Below are 19,473 nucleotides of genomic sequence, written 5' to 3' on the forward strand. Positions count from 1 at the left end.
ATAAACGTTAAAAAAAATTTTAATAAATAAAATAGTCTTTATCTTTCAATGTAGAATATCATCAATTAATTAACAACGGTGATACTGTATGACCATTAGTTTAAGAAGTACTTTTATAATTGTCTATGAACAAAGGGCGTACTAGGGAAAACACACGCTCATACACACAGACTTCAAATTGTAAGCTCCCTACTTTATTTACTAAAGGCCCCTCTGAGGTAAGGGTTGTGCCTGACCCATATTTTTAGCCCAGCAAATGCTTACCACTATTTACCGGAAGAGCCACTCCCACTTAGCTGTCAAATATCCACTGCTCACTGAAAACACACCACACATACAGGGTACAAACCCATCAAAACAAGCTCCCCAGCTCACACCAATTAGGATGGCTACTCTCAAAAAAACAAACAAACAAACAAAAAAAAACAACAGAAAAGTGATGGTGAAAATGTGGAGAAATCAGAACCCTTGGATGGGAATGTAAAATGGTGCAAGCTGCTCTGAAAAACAGTACGGTGGTTCCTCAAACATTAAACCTAGAAGTATGGTATGATGTGGCAATTCCCACTTCTGGCTACACATCTGAAAAACTGAAAAGAAAACTGAAAAACTGAAAGAAAACTGAAAAACTGAAAGCAGGGTCTTACAGAGATACCTGTACATCCATGTTAAAAGTAGCATTATTGATGCACGACAGCCAAAAGTGTGCAATCCAAGTGTGCATGAATGGATGAAATGGATAACAAAGAAGGAAATCCTGCCATCTGCAACAACATGGAAGAACCTTGAGGACATTATGGTCACTTCTATGAGGTAACCAGAGTAGTAAAATTCATTGAGACAGAAATTTAGAATGGTGGTTGCCAGGGGGTAGGAGAAGGGAGAATGGAGTTGTTTAATGGGCAGAGTTTCAGTTTTGCAAGATGAGAAAGTTCTACAGATCTGTCCCTACAACAATGGGACTACACTTGCACTGAATTGTACAAAGTGGTTAAGACGGTAAATTATATCATGTGCGTTTTACCACAGTTAAAAAAATTTATTTTAAATCCTCCAAACCAACCTTATAAGATTATCTACTTATACAGATGCCCAATCTGTACCCCCTAGTCTTCATCTCAATGCTTTATTCTCTAGTCTCATATTGGGATGCAAGAAAAACTGCTCTTAGGATTACACAGTGACTTAGTTGATGTAGTCATTTTAGCACTCATAAGACAGGATCTCTGTTTCACTAAAAAGTGAAATGAGACTCTGAGAAGTTAAATGCTGTGCTCTAAGTCATCCAACTATTACTACCAGAGCTGAGATTTTAAATGAAGTTCCTAAACTGATAAATGAGACATGTTCCCGCTGCTCTTAAAGAGGCTTATAGTTTAGTGAGGAATTTATTTCTTCCATCAATTCAGGTATTCAAATAATACAGGGAAATGAAGAGAAATGGAGAAGGTGGAAAATATGAGGGCAGCACAGAACAGAGCTAGTCAGCCTCAATGTTCCATCAGTGGTACTGTTACATCTGGCTGATTCGACAAATATTTGCTAGGCACCTACTACGTGCAATGTATTAGGTGCTGGGGATATATCAGGGAACAAAGGCCTAAATCTCAAGGAGTACAGCAAGTCCACTGAGTCATCTCTAGCTGACTTTCCAGCACAAAACAGCTGTCTCAAATGTTCTTCACACTTTCGAAGCCTCTGACCCTCATGTGTCGCACCCTTGACGGGCACCAACCTTACGTCCTACTTGACTCAGAAGCTAAGGCCACCTGGCAAAAAAATCCCCTACATATACTCAATTTGGCATGGTTTTACAGTGATGTCTGTTCCCATAGTATCCTTCTCTTAAGCTAAGAAGACCTCCTCTATCTTTCCCATCTGTGATCTCACAACATGCACAACTGCACCAGAGACAATGGAGGTGCAATACCAGTTAAAGGCCTGCTCCTTCTTCCTTCCCTGGGGCCTTCTTCCCACAAATATCCCTTCTTCTAACACTGCCAAACTAGCTAGCAGAAAATAGATGACAAGATGATGTTCACTACAGAATTTAAACCTGTGAAAGAGAATAAAAAAGACTCCATCAAGAGCATGAAAAGGCAACTCTAGGAATGGAGAAGGTATCTGCAATACATAATTCTAAAAAAACTCATGTCCATGACCTATAAAGAACTCCTATTATTTATTAAAGACAGAAATCTCACCTGAACACTTCACAAGAAGACTGTCAAAAGTTTTGCTAATATAGTCGTAAAGTAATATGAAGAGCTAAAATCATCCAGGGAAATGGCAAACAAAATCCACAATTCACACCCACCAGAATGGCTAAACTAAGGTAGAAAATATCAAATGTTTTTGAAGATATGGAGCAGTCTGAACTGTAATACACTGCTAGTGGGTGTGAATATGATTTAACCCCTTTGGAAAATTGTATGGCAACATCCACTAAAGTGGAACCTATGTATACATACCCTGTGCACAGCCATTCTGCTCTTAGGTATACACCCAACAGAAATGTGCACACATGCTCACCAAAACATACTGCACTAGAATGCTTATGATAGCACCACTAATAATGGTCAAAAACTGGGAACAATCCAAATGAGTATTAACAGGATGAGTTACTATGGTGTAAGTCATACCATGGAATACTAATACTAATGAGAATGAACAATTCACAACTACAAAAACATGACACTGAACAAAAGAAGCCAGATACATGAGTGTAGTTTGTGAAAATTTACCAAGCTATAAGCTTATGATATGTACACTTTTCTAAATGTATATTATACTTCAATTGAAGTAAAAAATATAAAGGGGGGAAATGCTGAAAAGAATAATTATCACAAAACTGAGGATAGTGGTGAACTTCAGAGTGGGATTTGATAAGTCACTTCTAAGGTACCGATGATGTTTGGGGCGCCTGTGTGGCTCAGCCGATTAAGCATCTGACTTCAACTCAGGTCACAATCTCATGGTTCATCAGTTTGAGTCCCAAGTCGGGCTCTGTGCTGACAGCTTGGAGCCTGGGGCCTGCTTCAGATTCTGTGTCTCCCTCTCTCTCTGCCCCTCCCCTGCAGGCACGCATGCACATGTGTGCTCTCTCTCTCCCTCAAAAATAAATTAACATTTTAAAAATTTTTTAAAAAGAAAAGAAAGGTAAAGTAATCCCAATGCTATCTCAGAACACAGAAAAAGAAAACTTCCATATTCACTTTATGAAGAAAGTATAAGAGTAAACCCTACATCTGTCAAAAGATTGCACAAATATATAGACTAATATCATTTATGAATATCAACACAAAATCTTCAAACATTAGCAAACAAAATCCAACAGCATATTATACAAAATAATACAATATAACCAAGTACAATTTATTCCAAGAATGTAAGGAAGGTTCAATATAAGGAAATCTATTGATATGATCTTCATATTAGTAATGGTAATGAGAAAAAAATCATATGATCATCTTCATGGGAGGCAGAAAATACATTTGACAAAATTCACTCATTTACGTTAAAAAAATCAACCAAAATAGGAAGTGACAGATACTTTCTTAACGTAAATGAAATACACCTCAGTCCAATGCTAGCATCTTACTTAGTAGGGAAACATGAGGCTTTCCTGCTGAAGTCAGAAACCATCAAAGGCCAAAATATTATCCAATTTACATTTTTATAGATTAGCATTAAATTCTAGGATGCTACACAAATTTACCAGTTCTTGGTAACATTTTGCTACATTCTGCCTGCTGGGGTAACCAGAAACAATTCTTGAAGTTTCTCTAAAACTTCGGCCTTTTTATGAATATTTCTGTCTTACACTTTCTTGGTGGCAGGAAATAAATGGCTCTTCCTAGCAGTTATGTCAGAGTGACAAACAATCACAAATGTTCTTTCTTTCCAGCTCCTTCTGGACTAAAGAAAGAATTTACAACACTTCCAAAGAATATGACTTTTATCATTATGTGGATGGTAAGTAGTCAGAGTTGTCCTGAAAGGACGCTCAAAAACATTAGCAAAATATATGACAGGTGGAATGGCCCAACAAGAGGATGAATGCTTCTCGCAACAGTTCTAGATAGATGAATCTAGTGTTGCTGTCAACTGATCTGAAACATAACATCAAATATTTTTTTTTCACTGAACTGAAACATAACATCAAATATTTTTATATGCCTCTATGGTATTGCAAAACTTACAGGAAAAGATTACATTGATCTTTAAAAAAAATCTGCTTTGGGGAGCCTGGGTGGCTCAGTCGCTTAAGCATCAGACTCCTGATTTCAGCCCAGGACATAATCTCACGGTGGTGGGATCATGGGGTCAAGCCCTGCACTGGACTCTGTGCTGAGCATGAAGCCTGCTTGGAATTCTCTCTCTCCCTCTCTCTCTCTGCCACTTCCCTGTTCACATGCATGGACACTTTCTCTCTCTCAAAATAAATAAATAAACTTAAAAAAAAATAAATAAAATAAAAACACATGTGAAAAATCTAATCACTTGAGGTAAACCAGTACTTTGGTACAGTGTAGGAAGTTCCAACTTAAGAGCACAGAACAGGGGTGCCTGGGTGGCTCAGTCATCAGTTGGGCGTCTGACTTCGGCTCGGGTCATAATCTCATGGTTTGTGGGTTCGAGTCCTGTGTCGGGCTCTGTGCTGACAGCTTGGAGCCTGCTTCAGAATCTGTGTCTCCTCCTCTCTGCCCCCCATGCTCATACTCTGTCTCTCAATAATAAACATTTTTTTCTTTAAAGCACAGAACAGGGGCGCCTGGGTGGCGCAGTCGGTTAAGCGTCCGACTTCAGCCAGGTCACGATCTCGCGGTCCGTGAGTTCGAGCCCCACGTCGGGCTCTGGGCTGATGGCTCAGAGCCTGGAGCCTGTTTCCGATTCTGTGTCTCCCTCTCTCTCTGCCCCTCCCCCGTTCATGCTCTGTCTCTCTCTGTCCCAAAAATAAATAAACGTTGGAAAAGAAAAAAAATAAAAAAAAAAAAAAAGCACAGAACATAATCATTTCCTCAAGCGTTTATGAGCTTTTAATATTAAATTATTTTGTTAGTTTTTAATAGGAAGTTCCCCCAGTTTTTTTTTTTTTTTAATTTTTAATGCTTATTTTTGAGAGAGAGTGCAAGTGGAAGAGGGGCAGAGAAAGAGGGAGACAGAATCCGGAGCAGGCTCCAGACTCTGAGCTGTCAGTATAGAGCCCAACACATGAACTCACGAGACGTGAGATCATGACCCGATGACCTGAGCCAAAGTTGGATGCCCAACAGACTGAGTCACCCAGGCCCCCCCTCCCTGGTTTTTATTTTTAAGTTTATTTATTCTGAGACAGAGAATGCATGTGAGCATGCGCACACACAAGCATGAGCGCGCACTTAGGGGAGGGGCAGAGAGAGAGAGAGAGAGAGAGAGAGAGAGAGAGAGAGAGAGAGAAAGAATCCCAAGCAGGCTCTGCCCTGCCAGCACCAGCATGGATGGATGCAGGGCTCAAACTCACAAATGCACAAACCACAGGATCATGACCTGAGCCAAAACCAGAGTCAGACGCTTAACCAAATGAACCCCCAGGCACCCCTCCCCATTGTTTTAGATCTCAGTAATGACTACCCAGAGGTTTCTCAGGTAAGCCACACTAAAATGGATAGCTTTCCAGTAACGGAAATAAATAATCCATACACGATACCTCTTTATATATGTGTACATATGTATGCATATGTACACATGAGCACACACACGTGCACACATGCTAATTTCATGTAATGTCTCTGCGGGCAATGACAATATTAGAGCTGGAAGGGACTTTAGAGATTTTACCTAAGCATTTAATTTTCAGATAACAAAAACCAAAACCCGCAGAAGCAAAGTGACCAGCATAAGCCCATGAAACATGTCAACAATGGCAGGGATGGAGGGAGTCTCAGGTCCCCTGACACCCAGGCCAATGTTCTTTCACTTGCCTCAAAGATGCCTTTTGTGACTTCTCCCAAATTTCAACACACCCTCATACAAGCACCTTTCTGGGACCCAAAAACAACTCTTTAGTGAAAAGGAACTAAATCTTAAACTACAGAAAAATTGTAAACATAGTTCATCAAACTTTTACTCTGAAGCATCTGAAAGTCTGTTAATAATATGCCTCATTACCCCCTTATTAGGGGGTATTTAGTGTGTATTTCCTACAAACAAAACGAGACCATTTTCCCACATAATCATGGTGCAAATACCAAAATTGTTAACACTGGCATATTATTACAATCTAGTCTTCAGGCCCCAATTCAATTGTACCAACTGAGACTCATGAATCACATTTAGCTGTCACACCTCGACTCCATCAGTCTGGAACAATTCCTCCGTTTTTTCTTGACTTTCATGACCTTGACATGAAAATTACAGGCAGTTATTTTGTAGAATATCCCTAACCTATGGTTTTTCTGGTGTTGCCTCATGATTAGATTTGGATTATGCTTCAAATTCTTGGCTGTTCCTATTCTGAAGGAAAACATGGAGAGTTCTGAGCTCTATATCTCAAAACCAAGTCAGAGATGGGATTTTTTTTTTAATAGGCAAAAGTTAAGACAAGACACTTCACCAAAGAATAGATATAACTGGTTGGTTGATATGCACAGGAAAAAAATCATCATTAATTATGAGGAAAATGCAAATTGAAATTATTATGCAATACCACTTATAAACTCACTAGATGGGATACAATCAAAAAAGATGGACTAAACCAAGTGTTGGTAAGGCTGTGAAGAACTGGAATGCCTCATATATCACTGATGGAAATGTAAAATGGTATAGATGCTTTGGAAAATAGTCTGGTGGTTTCTTAAAAAATAAAAACACTATTTTCAAAAGTGTCAAGGCATTGGAGCCGAAGGAAGTCTGAGGAACTGCTCCAGCCTTAAGAAGACCAAAGAGACAGGACAACTAAATGAAACACAGATTGCTGAATAGGGTTTGAAGAGGAGGAAGTAATAATGTGTCATTGTTAATTTCCTGATGGTGGTGACTGGCTATGTTACAGTTATGTAGGAGACATTTCATTTGGTAAAAATACACATTGAAGTGTTCTGGTGACATGAGGCACTGTATGCATCAACAATTTACTCTCAAATAGGGCAGGGAAAAGGCTTTTTTGTATTGTCTTCGTAATATTTCTATACATTTCGTATTGTTTAAAAAAGTTGTTAAGGGGCACCTGGGTGGCTCAGTTGGTTAAGCATCTGACTTCGGCTCAGGTCATAATCTTGCAGTTCATGAGTTCGAGCCCCGCATCAGCTCTGTGCTGACAGCTCAGAGCCTGGAGCTGGCTTTGGATCCTGTGTCTCCCTCTCTCTCTGCCCCTAACCCACTTGCACTTTGTCTCTCTCAAAAATAAATAAACATTAAAAAAAATTAGGGGCACCTGGGTGGCTCAGTTTGTTGGGTGTCCGACTTCGGCTCAGGTCATGATCTCAGGGCTTGTGATTTCAGCCCTGCATCAGGATCTGTGCTGACAGCTCAGAGCCTGGAGCCTGCTTCAGATTCTGTGTCCCTCTCTCACTCTGCCCCTCCCCTGCTCGTGCTCTGTATCTCTTTTAAGAATAAATAAAACATTTTTAAAAATTTAATTAAAAAAATAAAATTAAAAAGTTGTTAAATGTAAAAAATTGTGTTAAATGTGTAGCATTAAAAATGCTTAAAATTATTCTGTTACAGAAAAAAAATGCCTTCCTCTTTCCATTCTATACTCTTTAAAGACTTTTTTTTTGAAATGTTTGTTTATTTTTCAAAGAGAGAGACGGAGCATGAAAGGGAGAGGGGCAGGGAGAGAAAGACACAGAATCTGAAGCAAGGTCCAGGCTCCGAGCTGTCAGCAGACAGAGCCCAATGCAGGGCTCCAAGCCCAAGAGCCAGGAGATCATGACCTGAGCCGAAGTCTGATGCCTAACCGTCTGAGCCACCTAGGCACCCTCCACTCTATACTCTTAACCCATTTTATAAAAGTTTTCTTCATACTACTCACCAGTAAGTGAAACATTATGCGCTTGTGACAGTCCACCTTCTCTACTAAAAAGCAAACTCAAGATCAGGGACTAAGTTTTGTTCACCACACTATTCTCAGTACCTAGAATAGTGACGAGTACATAGGGTATTCATATTTGTTCAATGATTTAATTTGTAATTTTATTACGGTTTAAAATAAAATCACTATTATCCCCTCCCCTACATATACACATTGCTTGCCCTATGACCCATCAGCTCCACTTCTAAGTAACCAAGAGAAATAAAAGCCAAATGTCCACACAGAAACACAGATGAATGTATAGCAGCATTATCCATAATAGACAAAACCCAAAAACATTCCACATTTCCATAATCTAGTATATCCATCCAATTAATTACTATTTAATGACAAAAGGCAATCAACTACAGATTCTGGGAAGGACATGGATGAATTTCAAAACCTGTTTAAGAAAACACCAGATACAAAAAGCTGTATCTTGCATGATTCCATTTTCATGAAAGTTCAAGGGCAGGCAAAACAGAAAGCAGATCAGGAATCGTCTGGAGGTGGTAGTAGGAGTGGGAACTGACTGCAAATGACAAGAGGGAACTTTTTGTAATGATGGAAATGTTCTAAAGCTGGATTGCAGTGATGGCTGTACAACTTAGTTAATTTACTAAAAATTATTGAACTGAACACTTAATTTTAGGATATGTTGATATAGCTATTTTAAAATAAAAGGCAGACAGCTAGAGAAGCTTCCTTTTGCTTGCTCTCTGGACAATTTTTAAAAAATCAATGTCATATTAAGTGATGGATAAGGCTATGTGCTGTAAGGAGGGATATAAGCATTTTAAAAGAGCTTGTTGGGGTGCCTGGATGGCTCAGCTGGTTAAGTGTTCAACTCTTGGTCTCGATTCAGGTCATGATTTTCCAGTTTGTGAGATCGAGCCCCAAGCTGAGCTCTGCACTAACAGTACGGAGCCTGTTTGGGATTCTCTCTCTGCTACTCCCGTGCTCATGCTCACTCTCTCACACACACTCTCAGAGTAAATAAACTTTAAAAAATAGATAAGAGAGCTTGTTTAGCCAAATTAAGGTCCAAACTACAAAATGTGAGACCCTGATAATTAGTAGGAGCTGCAATTTTCATATTCTGTCCATTTGTTTGACTCTTCAAGTTGTCCTTAAAGGGAATTCTCAGTATCTGTATTAGACTCATACCTGGCCACCCCTCCAGCACACTAGCAGGAGGCTCTAAGAGTACTTAGGCTTGGAAAAACCACCTCATTAATGCTAGTAATTGAAATAACCTTGCAAATTACAACTACAGAGTTTGAATTTGTGTAGATGATCCTGACTGGTTAAGAAACTATTAATATTCTTGGTTAGGATACCCCACCAGCTTTTTAGTTGTCAGTCAGTTTTATTTCTTACAACAAAATATGATTCTTAAATAGAACAATTATGCTATGGCTTCAAATTCTCAAAAATTATTTTAGGGATTGGGGGGGGCAAAAAAAAAATTATTTTAGGGGACATATGTAATAAAAAACACTTATGCTCCGCTTAGTATAGAAAAGAAGCACTTAGTATAGAAAGTGCTTTGTTTTCATTTAATAACAATAGAAAGAATAACCCACTTAAAAAATTGGTTTGTGCATAATCTACCTTTTCAGCTTCCCAAATGCAGAAAAACAGGAAGGCCATTTAAAATTAAATGACGTATCTAGTGACTTAAAAAAAAGTATTTTAGACTTGTGTTGGGGATAAATGCTATAAAAAGAAATTAAGGAAAACTCACTGGAAAGAAGTTAACACCAAGGCCCTGACCAGGCCTCTGTTCTAACCCTCTCTTCAAGCCACTCCCATTCCACCAGGCATCCCACACACTGTAAGCTCCCTGGGCCACATGTTTATTTCACTGATGTACCCACAAAACTACAACATGTCTAGTGCATATGTTATTTGTTGAGTTAATTATAACTAGGAAGCCTAGATAGAGTTAGATGCTCAGCACAGAATGATTTCATAACAGTGCTTTTACTATATTACTCAGTAATTTATTTCCTTACCTGCCTGCCCCAAACACTAGTGTAACATTTTTGAGGGAGATCAAGGAACATGGCTCAGGGCCTGCCACATAAGATGCTCTCTGGTCATTCAATCAAACAGGAGAGGCATATGCCCAAGATCGCACAACTGGAACCTGACAGACCCAAAGTCTAACCGTTTTATTTCTGCATGAGTTGCTTTATACTCCAAGAGACTGAGTGAGGTGAAAGAGGATCCAGGTCTTGCCAGGTCCATTTACTTCAAGGGAATAACAATTAGAGCATTAACCAGGTATGAGCACTCAGCATTTCACCTACATACTTCATTTAATCCTCATGACACTGAGGAATACAACACTACCCCCTTTCTACAGATAAGGAAAACAAGACTCAAGTTGGATAACCTACAGCAGTCACATATCTAAGTAGTAAAAACCCATGCTCTTACATGCTCCATCATACAGGCTTCCAGAAAAAAGTTAAACCTTGGGAAGAAGGCTGTGGCCAAGGACCAGAATGCTGGCCTCAGACAATCTGGTCAAGAAGTCACTCAGCAGATGTTGTTTCTTAGCTGTTAACTTTATTGTTAGGCTGCATAACTCATACATGTGTTACATGTTATATATGTATCAAATATTAAATAAATTTTAAAGATACCACCCAGTTTAGGGGCCACCCCCATAATGCCAGAGATAGAAAATAAAAGAACTCTAAAAGCAACCCAAAGCCCTTCTTCTGCTTCAACTACTTCTCCCTCTCTCTTCCCTTCCTTCCCCACAGGCTCCAAAAAGCAGGGAAAAATTCCAGCCTGGAGAAGAGCAGGGGAAACAGCACCAAGAACTAACCCGGCAAGTCAGCACTCAATAAGAGGCATCTTTTGACTACCCCCACCTCATACCTCATACCTTAGAGAAGTCCAGCCTTTTCAAATGATTCCACCAGCTGACTGGACCAGAGGTGGACACCATCCCAAACTGGATCAGATTCTCTACCCCAGAAATTAGATTTAGAGTGCTCTCAGACTCTAGTTGTCAATGTACTAAAGACACATACCTTGGGGAACCAAGGGTAAGCTCTCTTCTGCCAAATGCATGGGGATGTGTTGAAAAAGGAAAAAATCTTTGTGCAGAGACGAAAGGTGCAAGTTGATTTCGTAAATGTCAAGAGAGAAGGAGGTAGGTAGGCTGGACTATTTTCTAGTTCCTGGTTACAACCATACTTGAAGGCTTTAACTGCACTTCCTATCCCTGAAGTACCATAAGAAAGAGCCTTGAATCTTAATCACAAATTCCATTTCTACAGTCATTTTCTATGAGACAGTGCATGAAACACTCCAGCACCTTACACTACCTTTCAATTAGCTAGCTCCAAGTTGTTCTTCAGGTCCCAACTTAAACACCACTTCTTCCAGGAAATCTTCCCAGACAATTCAAAACATTTTAGCTCCGCCTTTTATACTCCCCGGTGGCACTGTGCACCTCATCATACTCGGTAAGTGTTATTCCTTTCCTGTGGGACTATAAACACCACAGAGTAAAACCACCTCTTCTGTTCAACACTCTGATCCTATTGCCTAGCACATTGGCCAGGTACACACTTAATAACATCATGAAGTGAATGGAAATCAAGAAACTGGTAGACGTAGGCAGAAAGGGTGAGAAGAAATCAACACTAACCTCCTGATAAAAAGTTTGACCCTACCTCCCTCATCCTTTCCAAGTATCCAGTTTTTCCCTTTTCTACCTCCCTACAGCCCCAAGTTAGCTCTGACAATTACCATTTTATACTTTGGTGCCAATGCATTCAGGAACCAGGGCTGTAGGAAGTATGTTTCCAGATAGCTTGGTATAACAGAGTAAAACCTATCAAAAAAAAAAAAAAAACAAAAAAAAAAAAACAACAAAAAAAGTCACAGATTTGGAGGTCTAGATAAATCTCAATTCCACTATATATATATTGGCTGTGAATCCTGGACAAGTTACATGAAATCTGGTTTCTTCATCTATAAAATAAAAAAAATATCTATTACCTCAAAGATGAGAAAGAAAATGAACTTGAAACCACAGTACCTAAAACAAGGCAGGCTTGTGCAGGTCCCTACCCCCACACCCTACTTCCCAGCTCCTACTGGCCATGGGTTCAAAACACATACACTGTCCTAACTAAGAATCTGAAAAGTGCCTTGGAGAATCCCTGCTGGCTTTCCAATGCAAGGGAGGCCCAAGCAGTGAAAGAGAAACAAAAGGGAAGAAATAGCATCTCAGGGTTAGGTAGGTGGGTACAGTGAACTGGATACAGGGTGAAGTAGCTCTGGATGTTTGTTGGGGAATCAGTTCTTTTTTAATTAGTAGGTACCTTATTGTGAACAAAATGGAGAATATTATATGGTTCCTGGGAAAACTGGGATGCTTTTTGTAAAAATGTTCTCATAAATACTTGATAATGAAAAACAAATTAAATTCATGGAAATGGCTTATCAGTTATAGCTAACCACAGGAATTCTACACTTTTTTTCTTTTTTTTTTTTAAAGAGAGAGAGGGTGAGAGAGCATCCCAAGCAGGCTCCAAACAGCAGCACTTGATGCGGGGCTCAAACTCCCAAATCATGAGATCATGACCTGAGCCAAAACTGAGTCAGAAGCTCAACCAACTGAACCACCAAGGCACCTGAAGAATTCTACACAATAGGGATGCTATTAACATCAAAATCAATTTTGTTGAATAGCTTGAAAGTACTCAAAACTTTCAAAAACACTGAATTTTCTGTTGCTCATGTAAACTGGTGTACTCAGATATTTGAGCTCCCAAAAGTATAGAAGAGATTTCTTTATTAAAAGTTAACAGATTGGCATCCCAGTGGCTCAGTAAGTTGAGCATCCAACTTCAGCTCAGGTCATGATCTCATGGCTCATGAGTTCAAGCCCTGCATCAGGCTCTGTGCTGATGGCATGGAGCCTACTTTGGTCCTTTTGTCCCCCTCTCTCTCCCCTTCCCTGCTTGCTCACTCTCTCTCAAAACAAATAAATAAATAAATAAATCTTTAAAGAAAAAAAAAAAAAGTTAACAGAGGCTCCTGGCTGACTCAGTTGGTAGAGCATGTGACTCCTGATTTTGGGGTCGTAAGTTCAAGCCCCATGTTGGGTGCACAGATTACTTAAAAATAAAATTTTAAAAAAAAATTAACAATTGAGGTACCAGGGTGGCCCAGTCGGTTAAGTGTCCAACTTCAGCTCAGGTCATGATCTCACAGTTTTTGGGTTCGAGCCCCACGTCGGTCAGGTTCTGTGCTAACAGCTCAAAGCCAGGAGCCTGCTTTGGATTCTGTGTCTCCCTTTCTCTCTGCCCCTCCCCTGCTCATGCTCTGTCTGTCTGTCTCCCTCTCAAAAATAAACACTTAAAAAAATTAACAATTAACAAGCAAAACTAAGAATCTGATCCCAGATCCATTTGTCTTGAGCTTCGATAAATGATACACACTACTGCTAGTCTTGCCTTTCAAACAGGTAGTACAAATGACCTAGCAGAGTTTTAGGAAGGGAGGGAGTGCTAACAGCAGACAGCAGTAAGGGTATGTTTATGAAGGAGATGAGCCTTAGAGGAAGTCAGGACTTGAACAGGGACCGATGTTTTGTGAAGGTTGGAGGGGTATACTGCTAGCATCCTGACAGGACAATTCTCCTACACAGGGACTGTACCATGCACTGTAGGTCGTTTAGCATACCTGCCTCCACCACTACAAATGGAAGGCCTATAACACTCCCCAATCAATGTAACAACCAAAAAAAAAACCAAAGCAAAACAAAACCCAAAGACATTTCAAAATACCCCTGGAAAGGGGATAAAAGTCATACCCACTGAGTAACCCTAGATAAGCAGAAAGAAAAGAGAGTAAGCAGAGCAGGTAGAAAGCATAAAAAAGACAAAGAGGGGAACATAATTCACAAAATTTGAGGAGGAACTGGCAGAGACAAGACTATCCTTTAATGACTCTCACTTAACAAATGGAACTGAACTCCTCAGTAAACAATGTCCTTCAGGATTTGACCCTCCCCATCCCACTGTCTCAACTTCAGCTTTCTCCTTAAGGCACCCTATACTCCTGCCATCCCAAACAACTTGTGGTTTTCCTGACCTAATGTGCTGCTTTTGCATGTACATTTTCCTTTACCTAGAATGCACATTCAAGGCGAAATCCTAATCATACATCAACACCCAGATCAAAAGTCTGTGAAGCCATAGAAACAGCCCAACAGCTCCACATCACTCAGGCCTCCTTTTTCTCAAATCATTACACATATTCTTTCTGAATGGACTGGTATACTCTGTATTACTGTTCAATTCCATACAACTATTTGGACTAAAAAGTACTACAGGGCAGAGACCATGTGAATCCTGGCACATAACAGGTGCTCAATAAATATTTTCTGAATTACCTTATGTGAAAGTTTTTAGAAAGGTTAAAAAGTGATACAAGCAAGGAGACAACAGGTATTTCCTGTTATTAAAAGCATATATTTTCTCAGCTTTGATCATTTAGGCACATCATTTAGGAACCATACAGGCTGGGATGCTCTATCATTTCCTAGCTGTGTGTCCTTGGGCAAGTTAACTAACATCTCTCTGTCTCAAGTTTCCTCACTTTCATACAGAGCAACCACATTTGCAGTGTGGTTATGAGGATTAATTAATGTATACAAAACAAACAGAAAGTGCTGATTTAAACGGTGGTTCTACTAGTCTGCCATAATCAACAAGTTTTAGTAAGACAAGATGTTAAACCATTAGGAAGATGATCACACTGAAATTTTGCTTGAAACTATCTTTTTTTTTTTTTTTTTTTTTTAGGAGAGTAGAAAAATCAACAAGTCTAATAGCTTGTCTTCAAGCTGCATTGTTTGTCCTCTACAGTATTCAATGCCAATCCCTTATGACTACAGCCTCCCTTGGTTCCTGTGATGATGCGAATTCCTGGTTGTCCTTGTCTCTGTAGCACACTTCCTCTGTCCTCTTCTGCAACTTGTCCTCTATTGACACCTAAAGTGAGGCACTTCTTTGACTCAGTTCTGACATATTTTTCTCATCTTATCCACTCTTAAAGTATCTCTATTTCAACTAGTATCTCTATGGAGCTGACCAGTATGATGTCTCAATCATATTCAGGAAGTATTTCAAACTCAACTTACTCAAAATACTTACCTTAGTTAATAAATTAACAAGCATGCACAGCTTCAATTTCTCCTCTGTCATACATTTTTTTTCTTTTTTTCTGATTCTTCTACGTCTCACCAGTCCTCAGATTCCTATTCCTTTGCCTATCTCTTAACAATATTTGTCTGGGTTATCTTTGTCCTCAGTAGTTCTTCAACCTTTCTGGGACAACGGACCCCTTTGAAAATCTATCGAATGTAATGGATTGTTTACTAAAAAGATGAATATACACATCTGCTTGCAATTTCACTCAATCAATGACCTCAAATAAGAATCTGTACTCATCCATGCAAGATTACTACTTACATAAATTTTCACCTCCAGTTTCAACTTCCCTCTTCTAAATTTCAAGATGCCTTCTGGATATAGCCTAAATGGCCTACAGTCATCACAACTTAACAAGTCTGAACTCACTATTTCTCCCTAATAAGCCTGCTCTACCTCCAGTATTTCTCTTCTGATAACAGCACCACTATCCTCCCAGGCTCCCAGCCTAGAAGTCTTAGAATTAACAAATATGCCCATATGCAATCTCAGAAATCCTGGTCTCAGAAATCCCTCTTAAATCCAAAACCCATCTCTAAGACTCTTACCCTTTAAGATTGCATTATCCTTTACTTCTTCCCACACTTGCCATAATTCAGTCTTTCTATCATACTTCAGAGAAGAGCCCACTACGGATTTTTTTTTTTTGAAAGATTTTATTTTTAAGTAATCTCTACACCCAACATGGGGCTCAAACTTACAATCCTGAGATCAAGAGTTGCATGCTCTACCAACTGAGCCAGCTAGGCGTCCCATGGACTCAATCTTAATAAGGTCTCTCAACACCTCTGTTACCCTCCAATGCCACTTTATCACTTCACACCCAGGCAGTTACAATAGCCTAATTGATTGATTCCCCCCACCAAATTTTTTTTCTATCATTTCCATCAGTGTTGATCTATCTTCCCAAAAAAATCTAAGAATTGACCATGTGACTGCCTGTTTTCAAAATCACTGATGCTTCTTCATTGCACAAATATACAAACTCAGTTTTGCCTTTAGAGCCCTCTACAGCTTGCCACCTAAATACTTTCCCAAGATTAGATTCCACAACTCAAACTGTCACTTGAGCCAATTATCCATCAAAATCATACCCACTCTTAAAGACCCAACTCAAACTCCACTCTTCATCTTTATACCCTCCATATAATGATTAGGAAAGGGCTCTGCACAAAAAAGGCAAAATTCCTAACTGCCTGAAAATCTTTAACTCTGTCGGGAAGTGTCACATTTTTAAAAATATCACTATTTAGGAGCGCCTGGGTGGCTCAGTCGGTTGGGCGTCCGACTTCGGCTCAGGTCATGATCTCACGGTCCGGGAGTTCGAGCCCCGCGTCGGGCTCTGTGCTGTCAGTTCAGAGCCTGGAGCCTGCTTCAGATTCTGTGTCTCCCTCTCTCTCTGCCCCTCCCCCACTCACGATCTGTCTCTATCAAAAAAAATGAATAAACGTTAAAAAAAAAATATCACTATTTAAATATTAACATTTCATTCAAGAAGCCCCCCATAAACAATCAACATTTATTAAATGCTAAGAATGTGCAATGCAGATTAAATTCTTATTTAGATGAGGATAAAAAGCTATAACCTGGACCCAGAATTATAATTCCAATTATACTTATATTTGGATTTTACTCAGGAAAGGAAAATTACAGTAAAAAAATTACTTGGCATTAGGGGTGCCTGAGTGGTTCAGTCAGTTAAGAGTACAACTTCGGCTCAGGTCACAATCTCACAGTTTGTAGGTTCGAGCCCCACGGCCAGCTCTGTGCTGACAGTTGAGAGTCCGGAGCCTGCTTAGGATACTATGTCTCCTCTCTCTGCCCTTCTCCTAGTTGCTCACGCATGCATGCTCTCTCGCTCTCTCTCTCTCTCTCTCTCTCTCTTGCTCTCTCTCTCAAAAATAAACAAACATTAAACAAATTTTTCAAAAAAAGTACTTGGCATCTCCTCTGACAGAAAATCAAGTAAGTCTATGACAATGACAGAAATACTATATGTAAGTTATCTTCAGACTGGTAAAAATCTTATCAAGAAAAAAAAAACAAAAAAAACCTTTCAAGTGAAGTGTCCTAAAACTAGATTTTTTCAGTCCATATTTTACATGTAGGATTTTTTAAAAGAGCCCAAGGACCTGATGGACAATTCTGAGCTTCTCATGAGATGTGTTTACCGGCACACTTACCAGCAGGTGCAATAGCAATCAGATGTATGATAGAGAAGTGATGCTGTGGGCAGTACTTTGTTACCTTCTAGGGCATTATTTCTTTTGACCTGACCTAATTTAAATTCTCTTTTGGCTCCTAACCCTCTGAGTTCACTACTTTTCAGTTGTATATGTGAAGCACTTTGATCCTCAAGAAAATGAAAATGGTCAAGATTCAATTAGACTTTTTTTTTTTTAAGTCTTTCAAAGATACTTGTTAAAACATGCCCTTTATGGCATTTCTAAAATCACAATCACTCAAATTTGAATACAGTTCAAAAATATATTTACTTACAACAGTAATATATGCTAAAATTCTGAAGTTATTAATAACACCACTTAAGGACAGTAGGGTATAATAGAGCTGCAGCATTTGAAATAGGACCTCAGTCTACAATCTCAAGTCTGGACTCTACTTGTATGACTAAGAATCTGCTTCACTTACAAATACTTTCTCACCTGAAAGAGGGATATCACCACCTTTTCCTCCTTCGAGGTGGCTGTTCAAATAAAATGAAATAATATACCTAGAAAAGCACTTGCCACCAAGTGTTCAATAAATATTAGTTTACTTCTTTCATTCAAAACAAACACACTCACAAGAAGATTTAGGTGTAAGGGAGTCTACACTTCCATTAAGTCCTCATCACAAAACAATACAGCTAGTTCGAAGAACTACAAACGTTTCTGAGGGATATGGATCAAGATAAGGGAGGCTGCATGTGATTCTACAAGAATTCCATTACGGGTGCATACATATTGACCACTAAAACATTAATAGGAAAAGTCCACAGCAATTGTGCTAAAATGTCTGAATACATTTCTGCTGGCAAGAGAACTCACTCGGGGTAAAGAAAAAAAAAAAAAAAGAGATCAGGCCCAACTCCAAACGACTCTAATAAATTAAGAGAGCGGTACTGGCTTATTCGTCATGAAACGCAAACAGTATGGGTATTAAAATCCATTTAAAAACTTCAAATTTAAAATATTTCATAACTAACACTGCTGCCACGAATGCTTTTTATAGAAAGCCTGCGCAGGAGAGCACCGTTAGCATCACCGAAAAAAAAATTTAACGAAAGTCGAGGAAAACGGGAGAGGGAAGATCATTATTTCGGCGTTCGGCACACATGCCGAGGCGAACCCCTTTCAAGACCGCGGCCAACACCACCGTCGACAAGCCTCTGAAGGAATTCCTGGTTTTACAATCGGATGTCAAAAAGGAGGCCCTGATGCTAGCAAACTGGGAGGTGGAAGGGGATGAGGGGCCGCTTCCGTTCCCTTCCCGGAGATCCTGGCTCTAAACTCCGCGCTGCGCCCGGGCCTGGGGGTCCCCGGGTGCTGGCCTCCGCCCCCTACGCCCCTCCCCGCGACAATCGAAGGCCGGCCCGCGAACCGCTGCGAGCAATACCCAAACCTCGACAGTCTCCCGGGCCCCGCCTGAGGCCCCCGGCGCAGCGACCACAGTGAAGTCATGGATTGGGGTCGCAGCGGCGCCGGAGGCCGGGGCGCGGACGAGGCCGCGGCTGCGTCCGCTGCGTCCCCAGGCAGTGGGGTGGGTGGGCGGGCGTGGCCCGGCCTGCGAGCGGGCGTGGACACTCACCACACCATGCCGTAGGCGCCCTCGCCGATATACGAGAGGTTGGTGTAGCGCGGCCCCACGTCGAACACCTGCCCGCGGACCATCTCCGGGCCCGCGCCCGCCGCCGCCGCCGCCGCCATGTTGGCTGCCGGGCCGCCGCCGCCGCCGCCTCCGCCGCGAAAGGCTCGACGTTCCGCGGACGCCGCTCGGCTCACGCCGCGCCTCTCGGAGGGACTGCGCCGCTGCGGGTGCAGCTGCCGACGCTAACCGGGAAAGAGCAAGGAGAGAACCGTTTAGGAGAGCTACAGAGCCTACGGCCACTCGGACCGACTGCCTGCCTGACTGACTGACGGGCGGGCCGGCGGGCGGAGGGAGGGGCGAGCG

General features: G+C 40.7%; 1 protein-coding gene and 1 long non-coding RNA gene across 2 annotated transcripts in view; one reads left to right on the plus strand and one right to left on the minus strand.

The window, feature by feature from the left end:
* Nucleotides 1–19,417, minus strand: part of MAPK1 (mitogen-activated protein kinase 1) — a 107,022-nt gene extending 87,605 nt beyond the window's left edge. Inside the window, exon 1 of the mRNA XM_003994973.5 lies at nucleotides 19,111–19,417. Coding sequence (XP_003995022.1) covers nucleotides 19,111–19,229 — 119 coding nt within the window. The 5' untranslated portion in view covers nucleotides 19,230–19,417. The remainder of the gene's footprint in view (nucleotides 1–19,110) is intronic.
* Nucleotides 3,903–11,933, plus strand: LOC123381202. Its single transcript, XR_006587924.1, has 2 exons — nucleotides 3,903–3,975; nucleotides 10,831–11,933. It is a non-coding gene; the product is annotated as an uncharacterized LOC123381202 (long non-coding RNA).
* Nucleotides 19,418–19,473: the final 56 nt, after the last annotated feature.

This window comes from Felis catus, chromosome D3, assembly GCF_018350175.1.
Source record: "Felis catus isolate Fca126 chromosome D3, F.catus_Fca126_mat1.0, whole genome shotgun sequence".
NCBI classification, from domain to species: domain Eukaryota; kingdom Metazoa; phylum Chordata; class Mammalia; order Carnivora; family Felidae; genus Felis; species Felis catus.